Source organism: Mizuhopecten yessoensis, unplaced genomic scaffold (genome assembly GCF_002113885.1).
Source record: "Mizuhopecten yessoensis strain PY_sf001 unplaced genomic scaffold, ASM211388v2 scaffold455, whole genome shotgun sequence".
Classification (NCBI taxonomy): Eukaryota; Metazoa; Mollusca; class Bivalvia; order Pectinida; family Pectinidae; genus Mizuhopecten; species Mizuhopecten yessoensis.
Window position 1 is genome coordinate 44,075 of NW_018403555.1, and position 15,826 is coordinate 59,900.

General features: G+C 35.7%; 1 protein-coding gene across 1 annotated transcript in view; it reads right to left on the minus strand.

The window, feature by feature from the left end:
- The window catches only part of LOC110449442 (ceramide synthase 2-like), a 28,081-nt gene extending 21,684 nt beyond the window's left edge, over positions 1–6,397 (minus strand). The window contains exon 1 of the mRNA XM_021496321.1: positions 5,813–6,397. Coding sequence (XP_021351996.1) covers positions 5,813–5,997 — 185 coding nt within the window. The 5' untranslated portion in view covers positions 5,998–6,397. The remainder of the gene's footprint in view (positions 1–5,812) is intronic.
- Positions 6,398–15,826: the final 9,429 nt, after the last annotated feature.

The window sequence follows — 15,826 nt, forward strand, 5'->3', positions numbered from 1 at the left end:
TAATTACAGGTGTGTACCATACTAATTACAGGTGAGTACCATACTAGTTACAGGTGTGTACCATACTAATTACAGGTGTATACCATACTAATTACAGGTGTATACATACTAAATACAGGTGATTACCATACTGGTTAGAGGTGTGTACCATGCTAGTTACAGGTGTATACAATACTAGTTACAGGTGTGTACCATACTAGTTACAGGTGAGTACCATACTAGTTACAGGTGTGTACAATACTAATTACAGGTTTGTACCATACTAGTAACAAGGTGTGTACCATACTGGTTACAGGTGTGTACCATACTAATTACAGGTTTGTACCATACTAGTAACAAGGTGTGTACCATACTAGTTACAGGTGTGTACCATCCTGGTTACATGTATGTACCATACTAATTATAGGTGTGTAACATACAAGTTACAGGTGTATATACATACTAAATACAGGTGAGTACCATACTGGTTACAGGTGTGTACCATACTAGTCACAGGTGAGTACCATACTAATTGCAGGTGTATACAATACTAATTACATGTGTGTAACATATTAGTTACAGGTGTATAACATACTAGTTACAGGTATATAACATACTAGTTATAGGTGTGTAACATTCTAGTTACAGGTGTGTACTATACTAATTGCTGGTGTATACCATACTAATTACTAGAATGTACCATACTGTTTACATGTATGTGCAATACTGGTTACATGCAAGTACCATATACTAGTCACAGGTACAGAGTACAAAACTGGTTAGAGGTGAGTATACCATACTGGTTACAGGTGAGTATACCATACTGGTTACAGGTGAGTATATACCATACTGGTTACAGGTGAGTATATACCATACTGGTTATAGGTGAGTATATACCATATTGGTTACAGGTGAGTATATACCATACCGGTTACAGGTGAGTATACCATACTGGTTAAAGGTGAGTATATACCAAACTGGTTACAGGTGAGTATACCATACTGGTTACAGGTGAGTATATACCATACTAGGTACAGGTGAGTATACCATACTGGTTACTGGTGAGTATATACCATACTGGTTACAGGGGAGTATATACCATACCGGTTACAGGTGAGTATACCATACTGGTTAAAGGTGAGTATACCATACTGGTTACAGGTGAGTATATACCATACTGGTTACAGGTGAGTATATACCATACTAGTTACAGGTGAGTATACCATACTGGTTAAAGGTGAGTATACCATACTGGTTACAGGTGAGTATACCATACTGGTTAAAGGTGAGTATACCATACTGGTTAAAGGTAAGTACATACCATACTGATTACAGGTGAGTACCCTACTGATTACAGATAAAGTACAATATTGGTTATAGGTGAGTACCATACTGGTTACAGGTGTGTACCATACTGATTACAGGTGAATACTATACTGGTTAAAGGTGAGTATACCATACTGGTTACAGGTGAGTACCATACTGATTACATGTGAATACTATACTGGTTAAAGGTGAGTATATACCATACTGATTACAGGTAAGTACCCTACTGATTAAAGGTAAGTACAATATTGGTTATAGGAGAGTACCATACTGGTTACAGGTGTGTACCATACTGATTACAGGTGAGTACCCTACTTATTACAGGTAAGTACAATATTGGTAATAGGTGAGTACCTATAAAGATAAAAAAAAATGTTTAAAATATTAAAATATTTTCTCTATAAAACAATTGTTACCTATACCACAATGCCATCAAAGCTACAATCTTTCTGCTTTCAAGTCAATGTTGTAAGGTACTAGTAATGAAATTATTATTTGTAACACAAAAGAATTAACTCATTCACCCCTGAAATTTCATAATGAACTATTCCAACCTTTGAATTGGAAGAATTCAAAAGTGTCTTCAGGGGTGAATGCGTTAAAAGTATCAACTTTATATTAGTGACAGGTAACACAAGTCTGTTTTATCAATGTAAAAACTTAAAACCGCAGACATGATAATCTTATACTATCTTTCATTTACTTCTAAACCTGTTGAAAGGACATTTACCTCTATGTTTGGATAGACTACCTTATGTTTGTAAGGCCTATATAAATAGCTGAGATTATATCGGTGACTGGTTGTGACTGGGTGTGCTACACAATGACTTCCCCATTGTACTCTAGATCTGTTGACACCCGATTACACACTATTGTGTACTTCTTTGTTGGTGTAGGAACTTCATGAACGGTAAAATAAAGAAGTAGTATAGTGTGTAGGTTTTGGATCTAACCTAAAATGATCGGCTGATCGGCCATGAACGGCCATGTGTCACCCAAATGATCGGCCATCCAAGATGGCGATCATGTGTCAACTGAATGATCGGCAATCCAAGATGACGGCCTGAACAAAATGACGGCCATCCGAAATGGCGGGATGATGAAAATATTTTAAAATTTCAAAAAAGTTAAAAACTGAAAAAAAAAGAAAAAAAAACAACCTAGATAAAATTTTGCAAAAAAAAAATCTTGAATAAAACTTTGCCAAAAAAAAATATAGAACAAATAATTACAGAACAAAAATTAGAATAAAAAAAATGGCAAAAGAAAAAAGACATGATTTCGAAATAACTTTTCAGTTTAAATATTTTTCTATTTCGAAATAAAACAAAAATCAGAGATTAAACGAAATACATCAATCCATCAACTTTTATATTCTAAACCAAAAATAAAAGTTTGATAAAATCTGCTAGCCAACGGACCCGAAGGGACTGATGCGTTAGCACTTGCTCCAGCAAGGTAATTAGGCAAGTTTACTCAGGTTGAATCATGTTCTGAAACCGACACTTTTAATATAACTATGTTTCAAAATGTTCTTCCAAGTGAACTAACTTTACTTGACTGGTGTGAATAATTGTTTAGCTAGTCGGCGGAGGTGCGAATATTTTCCCAAGTGGACGTACTTTGCTTGACTGACCAATACAGGTGTAAATGATTGTTTACGAGCTGGCTTTCTCCGGTAATAACAATGTATCAGGTTGTAACATGTTTCAAAACAAGAAAGGAAGACTTTTTCGGAAAGTAAACATGTATAGACTAGTTTCACCCAGAGGTGTTCGGAATTCTACATGTACGGACATGTGTTCCGTTTTGCAAAACTATTTTCAAATAACTCAACATGTTACAACAGGAACGATAACTACTCCCAACTGGCTACCATTTAATTGGTATAAGAAAACTGTTTTTTTGAGATTGAATAATAATGATTGCATATATATGAATAAATTTCTGTATCACCCCTGAATGGACTGGGTCTGGTTGAAGTTGAACTTTGATTGAACTTGAAGTTAAAGTAGAGTATAATCTGATATAATTCACAAAGATTAGGATCCTATAACCCTCAAAAAGATGCCATCTTGCAATTTGAAGTTTTCATGACATTTTTTTTTGTGTTAGGGGAGATAAGTCTTATTTAAGGTCATAGGAGTGTATTGCAAAACGGAAATAGGAAGTACATCCCTAGTTGAAAATCCACCGTAGGGAGACAGTATCACAATTTCCGCATAATCTAATGTTTAATATTAAAGTGATGAATATTGTATGCTTATTATTGACAGAACAATGTGTTCTTTCAATATTAAAGTATTGCAAAGCAATCCAGGCATTAATTTAGTTGTTTTTTAATCAATGATTCACATGTGTCCATTTTTCTGTACTTCAGAAACCGGCTACCTATTCCGTGAAGTTTTTCAAGAACGATAACTCTTGCATGCAATTACTATGTGTATATATGCTTTTACTATAAAATGTCAATTTTTAATCGTTTATAGATAATTAATTGTACACAATTTCAGCATTTATGAAATTGATATACATTAATGCAATACTAATCTATGTTAGTATCATTTTTATTGACATTATTTTGCAAATAATTCTGTTTCGTTGTTTTTTTCAAAATTCACTCCTTTTTACATAAATTTCCTTTTAAAATCCTTAACATTCTGACAACCTATATTTTTTTTGTGGCAGAAAATTTTCTTTACTTCAAAGCAATATATCTACAAAATTTGAATAAATTCTACTGAGAAATGGCGACACAATCCTATTACCTTAAGTTATTTATAGCAACTGGAAAATATGAAATATAAAAAAATTCAGTTTAAATTTAATAAAAAAAATAAAAAATAAAAATTTATTTAAACCAAAAATAAGCCGAGTACATTTTTGGGGGGACTTCTTGAAAACACAATCTTCAGGAGGTGAAATTTTATGATTCCCACAAATCTGTTAAAAATTGGTTTCAAGATAAAGTTATTCTCAACGGTTTTCTACTCCTATAACATATAAGAGGCCGCTTGTTTGCTTTTTTTCTGGCCCCTGTCAAAAGTATCTCGCCATGTAAACTTCTAACACTCACTGTTGGAGTTAAGAAGACACTCACACTGCACTGGTACTATATATATTGTCTAGTCACCAGTTTCCGCGCGTTATGTATTTCCGCGCAGCCATTTTATCAAGCTATATCTCGTAACTACGTGACCTCCTGGACACAACAACAAAAGGATATTTTAGACATTTGGCCATCGTCTGTAAACTGACACAAAAATTACCGGAAGTTTGTCCGGATAACATAAGAAATTATCACCGATTAAAAAAACACGCATAAATATGCAGTTTTGCTTAATGCACAAAATGAGCCCATACCTGAAAAAACGGTGATATATTTCATTCATGAACCAGTCTTTTATGTAGTCTGACAAACGTATGAAAATGTCGTATGCAAATGAGGCAACATCTCCTCGCCGATTTTTTTTCCACTTCCGAAGAGCCAAGGGGACATTCTTATATTGATAAACAGTGTTTTCAATGAAACGTAAACCTTGTAATGCAACGAACTTCCAATTTTCACCAATTTTAAACAGAACAAAATGAGATATAACTTACCATCAACCAAAACCGATATAAAACTGCAGCAAAAAAAAAATAACAGATAAATATATTATAACTAAATAAAATAAATATAATAAATTTTGAAAATTTACATGAATTCGTCCAATTTGACATTTTGAAAAATCTTTTAAAAATGTGAAATTTAAAAAAAGTTGTTTTGATAATTAATTTGACGATCAAAGATATGTTTTTATAGCTTTTGTTCTTGTAGGTCACTGTAGAGAATTTCTTTTTAGTGTATTCGAGTTATCTTTCTTTGAACACTAAATCAAAATAGACACACGGAAACATGACGGCTACTTCCGACGGGAGAAATTTGTTAAAAAATTTTTGTTCTGATTTTTTTTAAAATAACAGTTTTATGTTGCTAGGTTTTTGTTTCCTTTAGTAGATTGTATACATGTTTATGACAATGATCCGTAATTTCAACAGTTTTCTGCCGATATGAGTACGAAATCGCGGATAACCCGAGGATATATATTTAGTATTTAAGACAAGAGTTTCCTCGACTTCCTGAGTGCTTTCTCCCCTTTAGAGGTTCATCAACGGAACGTTTTTCATGTTTATTCATGTCGATAGGACAACAACACAACATAGAAAGTGATCACTTTCTGTGTTGTGTGGTTGTCCTGTCAACATGAATAAACAGTTCCCCTCTGATGAACCTCTAAAGAGGAGAAAGCGCTAGGGAAGTCGAAGAAACTCTTGTCTTTTACTTTATATATATATATATAGTACCAGTGCATTGTGAGTGTCATCTACTCCAACAATGTCAGAGGTTTTCACGGCGAGATACTTTTGACAGGCGCCGCGTCGCAGACAACATAGAAAAAAGGGCGGCCTACGGCCTCTTTAGGAGTACGCGTAATAAGTGTCATCCAGAAACACGTGTGCCTACCTTTCGTAAACAAAACGAACTCCGAGCAGAATAATACCCAAAAGAAAGCTTGGAAGGAGAATGTGCTTTTCTAAAGGATAATATTCACCGGGAGGTGGGTTTTCGAATTCCTTCCATGTCAAATTGCCGGGTAGCCACACCTTTTCGTTCCAGAACCAATCTCTGAAGGCCTGTACCGTCGCCATGACTGTTATCGACTCTACAATGATCTAGGTCAGTTAGGCGCTTGAAAATACAATATCGCGCGCGAAACAGTAATCACCCACTATCAGTGCTTGAGAGACGCACAAAACCATCTCTTCAAAATTGTTGTCGCTCTATCATACCACACTTTAGATTATCTAGTTTTATGTTCATGATAACGTTGTCTAACTTAATTTTGTGCAAACGATACTTTTTTACTTCTTTATCGCTGAGTTTAAGCACAGACGTATACGTTCATAATAATGTATGTCTCTGGTTTACGGTTAGCGCAGAGCTAGAGCCGTATATATGTGTCGCGGGAAGAGGAAAGATCAATCAGCAAACACGATCTCAAAAAAATACACACTTTATCACGTTACGTTATATATTGTGAACACGAGTAAATACACTATTATTTGTTGAGAAAAAATATCCCTCACCCTCCTTTTTTCTCTCTTATAATTTAATATATTAATTAAAATCAATTTTTGCCATAACTTGTATATAGGTATTGTGTGTACTATAGACTAAATGTACATATATGTAAAATGTTATTCTGAAATGCAAATAAAAAAATAATAATATATGTTGTTGTTTTTTATGTTTAAAAAGCTTACGCAGAGATATATTATACTTTATACATGTACGTCTTTGGCTTACGATACCTTTGCCGTAAGCTTTGTCAACTTAATGAAATATATTTCGTTATAGTTGTTCCCTTTTAATAATTTGAAACATTTGTTGAGGACAAAAAGGACTTTGATCACTTGCATGTAGTCCAGCTCCAGATGTTCGGACGGTAAGCTAATGGAATGAACCCCTCTAAAGAGGGGGTTTCCATTATCGTACTGTGATCCGATCAAGAGCTCTCCCGGGGAGCCGGTCTTGGGATGATCACTACACGAAGAGCTAGGAGATAGATAATACTTCAACAATGACTCGCCCGATTGTTATTGAAGCTTGTGGACCCGGGATCTAGCTTCGTTTGTCAATGGGTGTATTGACAGACGAGGCCAGTACCAGTGCTTGTGGACACGGGATCTAGCTTCGTTTGTCAATGGGTGAATTGACAGAGGAGGCTAGGACCAGTGCTTGTGGACACGGGCTCTAGCTTCGTTTGTCAATGGGTGTATTGACAGGCGAGGCAAGTACCGGTGCTTGTGGACACGGGAGCTAGCTTCGTTTGTCAATGGGGGTATTGACAGACGAGGCCAGGACCAGTGCTTGTGGACACGGGATCTAGCTTCGTTTGTCAATGGGTGTATTGACAGACGAGGCTAGTACCAGTGCCTGTGGGCGAAATGAGTGAGGAAGCTGCAAAACTGGCATCTAGGCACATACTTACGTGTATGTTTCATGAAAGGTTCTAATAATCTAATTAAAGTATCTCCTTCAAGTAGTGAGCACTGTCTCCATCTGTCCTCAACAACAGGTGTTTCAAAGTTTTAAAGGGAACAAAAATACACATTTGACCACAGACTGATATCGATATCTCATATGCTTTGACTTGATAAAGCTAATTGGGATTTTATTATGGTTAATTATCTTTTGTGAACTGGAAATGATTAGTTGGACTGTCTGATAACAAGAACGAATCAGGGTTGGACTTGGCTCAGAACCACATGGGCTTCCCCTGGGTCTTCCAATTTCCAGGTTGGTTACTTTAAATTGATAAGATTGTTTCATATTTGTCGTCAAACCAAATTTATAAATAAACTTTATTTCATTTTTTTTTTCATTTTCAGTATGATGTAAAGCAATACACAATTGTTGAAATTGGATTTGGAAACAAGTTTTACAACTTATGTAGATCTATCTCCAGTGGGAGAAATACATACATGTATATGAGATTTGAGGACCACATGTTTTATGACTATAATATTTGAAAACGAAATATGCAGCAATGCGTTGAGTATATGAGTAAAAACGGAAAATAGGGGAGGATAGGATAGGAAAGAGGGGAGAGAGAATTGCTCAGAGTAACCCTGTGTTAATTGATTGTAAACAGTTACGGACATGAAGAATGTCAGTGTAAACGACAGGTATATATTGAAATAGAAGAAAAACTCATTGAAATCTTCGAGAGCTGAAAATGAAATTTTGAGTACAAGTAAAAAATTCATGCATTTTCTTCATCTGACAACTCATCATCGCCAAACAGCAGTAATTTACTTGAAATTGGACGATTTCAACCAGTGAAGACATGCACATACACGGAGTTGTGAAAAAGGGCGGCAGTTTAACAAATAATGTTCATTTGTCTCGTTATTTTCCATACATGAACACAAAGGACTATCAAGAAGGTTTCTACGATACAAGTACAATTCTAGGGAACTGCACTCCATTCTTAGTCTAGCTTGATGAATCTGACCCAACCTACTACCGATAAAGTGGAAAGGTTTGACTTTGTGGGATGGTTCATAGAGGTATTTTTTAATCTATATGTGGGGGTAACCTTTTATTGAGTCTGGGAAGGAGTTCCAAAGATTAACCAAAACCAAGTTTAGTTTATTAACCGAAAATTTCAATACGATTCATCAGTTTTGAAATATGTAATATCAGAGTTTTATTTGATACACAAACAATGCAGTTATTAAACGGGTCGCAACATTTCAAGACCGACTGGCCCCTTTGTCAAGCTATGTCTGAGTTGGTGTATTAAAGTTAAACTTACGGAAGAGTTTAATAACCGTAAATCAAGCCAAAAACCTCTGACTCACGGACTTGTAAACAAAACTTAAATTGTTCAGTAAACCAAAGGACAAGTCATGTATTAACAATGCGGCCAGTTCATGCTCTACTTCAAAACAAAAGGTCGCTCATAGTGTTGGCTCCAACAAACTATAACAGGCCATATGTATGGCTGGTAAAACATAAGAGGCATTTTTGTACTATGGCAAAATATGTGAAAATGTGAAAATGATGGGGTCTTGTTAAACTAAAAAACAGTCAGCTATAGGAAGTCCTTGGCCCCAGGCAAATGGTAGAGAGCTGGGGTTTTAAGCACTTATTGTCCACTAAAAGTTAACAGACAAAATGCATGCTAAATACAACAGGATATACCTCCCCTTAGTCAAGTAACACAGATGAAAGGAGAACAATCAGGTTGAACGGTATGATTAATTAGATGATGTTGAAGATGAGTTTCATTTAGTTCTTAAATGCCCATGCATGTTGTTCATATTTGCGAGCATTTTTGTTTTTGAAAATTTATAACATTGTAAAGCAAATCTTGTTTAAAATGACAGAACTGCTGAGTATGAAAAGCACGAAGGAAATAGTGAACTTATAGGGAAGGGAACCAAATTATCATAATGATAAATAGCTAAAGTTGCACACTCCAAACACGTGATATTGTTTCTCTTTGTGGCTGTGTTGTGAGTGTGTGTAATGTTGTGTAAGGTTGTCTAATGCTGTTTTGTATTATGCCTTGTAAGTGTGAGACTTTTATTTCTTTGTTACTGATGAGTCGAAAGACTCAAAGTAATAAAGAACTTGACTTGGGGTATCCAAAGGATTCGTCCTGTGGCCTAGCCGGCCCAAAGTGCAAGTAAAGATTTCAATTTCTTTTTAAGGGATTTAATTGTTGATTTCCCGTTTTCATAGAATTGTGATAACAAAAGAAGATAGATATTTGTTTATTTTTTTGACCTTTTAAACGTCATAAATTATGAGTGTGAAATCATTTAGATTCGATTTGTAAGCAGTATGGAATTGTCCATTAAATACTTTGAAGTATGTACAAGCGTGGCATCAGCAATTTTGCAATAAATATGTTCATTTTTTCATATATAATTAGAAAGGGATTAGTATTACGTAATATGTTTGCTCAAATCACTCAACGCACGACCCCGATGTGCATGTATTTACACTTCCAGGATGGATTCTCAAAAGCCTTTTTCGGTCCATTCGGAGAGTCTTTTTACATGTATATCCGTTTGGAGAGCGTTTATCCAGTATCCTGAAACCCACGTTTACACACTGTACATTTTAGTATCATCAGCACATTTATGTAACATATAGGAACAGAATAAGATCAAGGACGGAATCTTGAGGTATTCCCAATGCTATTGCAGTCCAAAGATTGCTCTCCTTTCATAGATACAATTTGTTCTTTTTTGAAACCACGGGTACAAGCCCCGTCTGTCATTACACCTGTAATATAACCTATATATAGGTGTATTGACAGATGAGGCTAGTACATGTGTTTGAAACGAAGCTTGTTGTCCAATTAATAATCTGTTCACTTAACTTGTAAGATGACAATTACTACAAGCAATAATCTATATGTTGAACAATGTCAATGACTTGTTGAAAGTCCAAGTAAATACAATCTATGATCCACTCATCCGGTACACTAAGAAGTTGTGCAGTTGTTGGCATGCCTGCCGTGACATAAGATGATTACCAGTATATTAGTCCGAATTATTCTGACGTTTTATCGACTTTTTTTATTTCGGTCTGTCGTCGGTTAATCGACGACAGACCGATATTAAAAAAGTCGATAAAACGTCAGAATAATTCGGACTACCAGTATATGTGGCCACGAGACTTCTTATTGCCATACCAAATATGAATGTCAAGCTGCTTAGTTTTAGTCTTTTTCGAATCGTTCATTTTTTTTCTCAACCTTTCAGTGAAATTTTGTACAATATATGGTTATGAAATCGTCTTTTATATGTTTTATGTGGTTTTTTTTAAGCATTTCCTTAACTCACCAGTTCTCTAAATTGGCCTGAACCACAACGCACCATATATTGGACTAACATCGCTCATTTCGCTACTTCTTTGCCATTAATTAGTAAATTTGTAGATAAAAGAAATAAAACTGATCAGAACGACCATAGGTCATGCAGTGCAGGGGAGATTACTCCGACACTCATAGACAACAAAATGTTGCGTCATGAGATACACATGATTTGCAGGACCTATAAGTACTATACAGACAAAACAGACAGCCTCGAAAATAGCTGCGGTAACCGAAGCTCAAGTTCCGATCGTTTTTATTTAGTTTATAAATTTTAGATAGTCGGTCCAATAATACAAAATTTCAAAATAAGATGTATACATTTTCAAAAAGAAATAAAATCGTTAGGTCCTTGAGTACATGGTCCAATAACAGTATAAAAAAAATCGGGCCTAGAAGCTACGGTTCCCGCAGCTAAACCTTGAGCTGGTACGGTTCCTGCAGCTTCCTCGAAAATGGAATAAATAGCACAAATATTGTATCCAAATATATATACAGACACTCCAGTGACAATAAGGTATGGAAAGAAATGAAAAGACAAGAAGAACAGTAATACATGTAAGCAGATACCAATCAAACTGGACAGGTACTTCGCACAAAATTTGATAAATGTAATCGAGGCTGATAAAACATGTATTTAACATTTGCGCAAAAAGTAATTTTAGATTTTGGACTAGATTAGTATTCACACATATTTTTTTTATATAACCCACACGATATTTTGCCTTGTTACAAGATTGTCCGATCCCCATCATGATCGCCTATAATGTTTATTGCGAAATATGAAAAGGCAAAGCCTTAAAAGAGCGTAGCTTTTGTTGATCTCTGATATTTACTGATTAAGAATACAACTTTCAGAATGAGATAAGATAAACTTTATCTAAAGTCGGCTAGTCGAGGAATAACAAAGCACAGGCTCTTATGAGATTAAGACCGACATAACAATAGGGAGACCGGGGGAAGTTCGACACTTTTTTTTTATTTATTCAAGTCCGTTCTACTAAGTATGGCAGCACGTCCGTTTTTTAACATTATTTAATTATCCTGTCGGAAGATCGGATGGCCGTAAATTCGGCCCCCATTGGGATCAGCTTAATTATGACGTAATAAAGCATGTAACGTCAGATTTTACCGCCAATTTTACGAATTTGTATGTGTTACATGGGGCCGAACTTGCCACGGTATCATTGGCCGAAACTGTCCTGGCCCAAATTGATATTTCAATAAATTCTTATCGTACAGCAATATGGTAGTGAGTGATTGGCTTGGCTTTTATGTATTATCATTTGAAGCTGGCAGTGTCACGTTCTTACACGTTTGACTGTAAAAAGTTCGCATAACTAGAAGCGAGATCATGATTTTCTTTCTACCCTCTCAAAAGTTATTTCCTCCTGTTAAGTCATTTTACATTAGAGTTTTCCTCGCCAATTTTTTCGTCGTTGAATGCCCAGCCAACTAAACTGCTAAGATCCTTAAACTTGTAAATATTAGCTCAAAAACAAAAAATATCAGGGATGGCCGAACTTGCCCCGTCTCCCGTATGTAGATTTTTTTTTATATCATTGATGATTGGTAAAAATGTATTCACAATATAATTTTTGCATCAATGACGCCATTTTCTTCCAGTCAAATCTAAACTAGATATTTGTTCTGGTGTGTAACGTATTTGATGGGTAGGTGGCGCAGTGGATAGCGCGCTCGTCTTCATTAAGATGGCCGGATTTAATCCCGGTCACCTGCCCGCCATTTTCTTCCAGTCAAAGCTAAAGTAGATATTTGTTCTTTTGCGTAACGTATATGATGGGTCGGTGGCGCAGTGGATAGCGCGCTCGTCTTCATTAAGATGGCCGGATTTAATCCCGGTCACCTGCCCGCCATTTTCTTCCAGTCAAAGCTAAATTAGATATTTGTTCTTTTGCGTGACGTATATGATGGGTCGGTGGCGCAGTGGATAGTGCGCTCGTCTTCACTAAGATGGCAGGATTTAATCCCGGTCACCTGCCCGACCACGCGAGTTTTCTCCGGATACTCCAACTTCTTCCCATATTAAGAATTAAACCCTCTGCGTGCTTCCGTCAGGGCACAAAAAGAATGATTGAGATAAGCTGGGGGAAACTGTTTGGTAATTAATATAGAAAAAAAAGTGCATATTACATATTTGACGATTAGTCTAAGTAAATGTATAGAGATGTTAGTTAAGAAAACGAAAATAAATAAAGAAAACATCGTAATACTTTGATGTAACTGAAATTGTCTTGATATGGATTTGTAGTCTCAATTACTGTTCCATCCTGAAACACCGGATTAAATTTCAAATTTTGTAACTATCACCGAGGTTTGACAGGTAATGATGCCAAATAAAATTACAGTTTCTGTCTGTAACTAGTTATAAATCGGCACGCGTTGTGAAAAAGTAATACGTTGCTGAAAAAGGGCGTTGCACTTGGGTTGGTTGCCTGGAAAATTATTGTTAATTTCGTCATAAATGCATTTTCCATTGCTTCTTTTATGAGTGGTGATGCATAAATAATGTAATGATTATATATCCAGACTTTCAAACATTTCAATGATTTCGTTCATATTCTCAACAAATTAAAATCAAAAGCTGATGAAATTTTAAATGATCTCTTTTTTGAAGATATCTCCCGGCAGAAAAAAAAAAAACAGAACCGGGTTGATGACAAAAAAGATCTTAAGAAAATATCCGTATTTTTACGTTTATGTGATAGATTTATGTGATAGATTTTTTCACTCAGAACGTATATTAGTTTTTATCTAAATAAACAAGTAATAAAACATTGATCTTCAACGCGACATATCAGTACACGGGAGCGATGTGAAGATATAATTTTAATTAGATTGTATTAGATCACGTATATTTGTTTTAGAAAATCTCTCACGCAGCAACCAGAACATATAGTTATTTATAGAATCCAGGTGTTACGACACGTGTTTACACTCGACACATACTATTCGGGTCAAACTGGACCGTGGAAGAGGCACTTTGGTATGTTGGCTAATGTGTCGGACGAACTACCACTAGCAAATAATTTGTATAACATGTACAGACGACGCAGTTCTTTGTGCGTCTAGTATTTTACTACAATGCAAATAATTAATTAGTGTCTCGTAAGCCGTATCCGGCTGAGTATCACATTAAATTCCATGTTTTATTTAAAAATACATTTTTTTTTACCAGGGATCAATGCAGGGGTTTGGTTTATAAGTGGGTAAGCTCCCTTTAACTTTGAAATATTCTTAAATATATTAAAGCCATTGATCAATGTTTAAAGTTTATTTTTCTCTATCGTGTTTTAAAGTTGTAAATGTACCTTTGAGATGGGACTTCGAAAAGCCCTCGCTGGTAGGGACTGGCCCAACCGCTTGAAGCTAATCGTTTTCTCAATTTCCTTTTAACCTGTTATAACCATAGGTCATAGACCTTGAAATATTATTTAATTTGTTAATTATTGATCAATACTAAAATTTTGCCCTTTTAACCGTGTTTTAAACTATTAAATGTAACCTTAAGAAGGGACCTCGAGAAGCCCTCGCCGGTAGAGCTCTCCCCAACCGCTTGGAGCCAATCGATTTCTCAATTACTTTTAACCTGTTATTCCTTTTAAACGGATAATTTTTTTTAATTTTTTTTATTATTTTTTTTAAAGTTACATCGTATGATTGCAGTGGCGCAGAGCGACCTGTCTTCGCTGGTAGGGCTCTCCCCAACCCTAAGGTAGCGCACTTTGAGTCACTGCAACCTACATGTTAATAATAATAAGAAGGGTAGTCTCACAATAATCTAATGTCGATATTGATCCCTATTACAAGTGGGTGTTTTTTTATGTTAAACAAACTATTTTAAGTTCTAGGAAACAGCCAACTGCAAGTATTTTATATGTACCAATGGAATTGATTTATATTTTGTACAAGTATTTTATATGTATTAATGAACATAAATGTAACAAATTGAACTTGAACTTGAACTATCTATATAAGTAGAAAATTACACATAGTTCAAAGATTTATATCACAAATGAGGTTCGGATCAAATATCTGAAAATGATATCCAAATAGATAGCGTCGCACGGCAGGTGAATTGAGATTATGTTTTCAAAATTGTTTCTAACCTGAAACTGTCCATATGGTCAAAACCACCAGCCAATAAAGCCGATGTATAGAACAATTGCATGGCATAAAATTAAGCATCGTGTTGTGAAAATTGCCGACATCAAAATACCTCTTTGAACTGCATTTCAATTTCCTGGCTTGTTTCCCCACACGTGTTCTGTTTTGGGTCCTTTCCTGTTCTTGGTTGCTGACTTAGCGGAACTGGACCAGGTCATTCGCTGGTGGCAATATGGCAGAATTGGTAGACTGTCCAGCAATGTCTTGAGAATTTACTACAGCTATATTTGGAACTAAACTAAAGTGTTCAGATCAGCATTGGGGTGGCATTTTTGCTGAGAGTTGTCTTAAGCCTCTTTAACGTGTAATTACTCTAGATGAAGACCTTAGTTCCAAATATAGCTGTAACAGATGCTCAGGTTCCTGTGGATTGCCCGTCTAACGGTAAGTTTGGAGGGTCCCGCAGGTTCGAATCCCGTTCTGGCCGTGCATTTAAGCCTCCTGTTACACTGCAATTGCCTCAGTGTATACAGTTCAGACACTTAATGGCTGTTTAAAGTTTTCTTGTGTTTATATTATCTTGGCTTAATCTAGAACCTATGGGCCGTATTATGTAATTGAATCGATCGATTGAGCAATTAACTTATTCACTCCTGAAGACACAACTGAACTCTTCCAATGCAAAGGTTGGAATAGTTCATTATGAAATTTCAGGGGTGGAATGACTTAAAACAACTACTTCAAATATTGATATACAAGATTATCGTAACTGGTATAATAATTTACTAAGCATTTTAATTAATATTTAGAATGACCAACCCTACACACACGCAGAACAAGAACACGCATTATTACAATCTCATCCCCGCAGGCACCAGAACTCGTCACAGACACGACCTTATTTACAGACATTTCTACACATCCAAAGACACACACAGACACTCTTTCTTTCCACG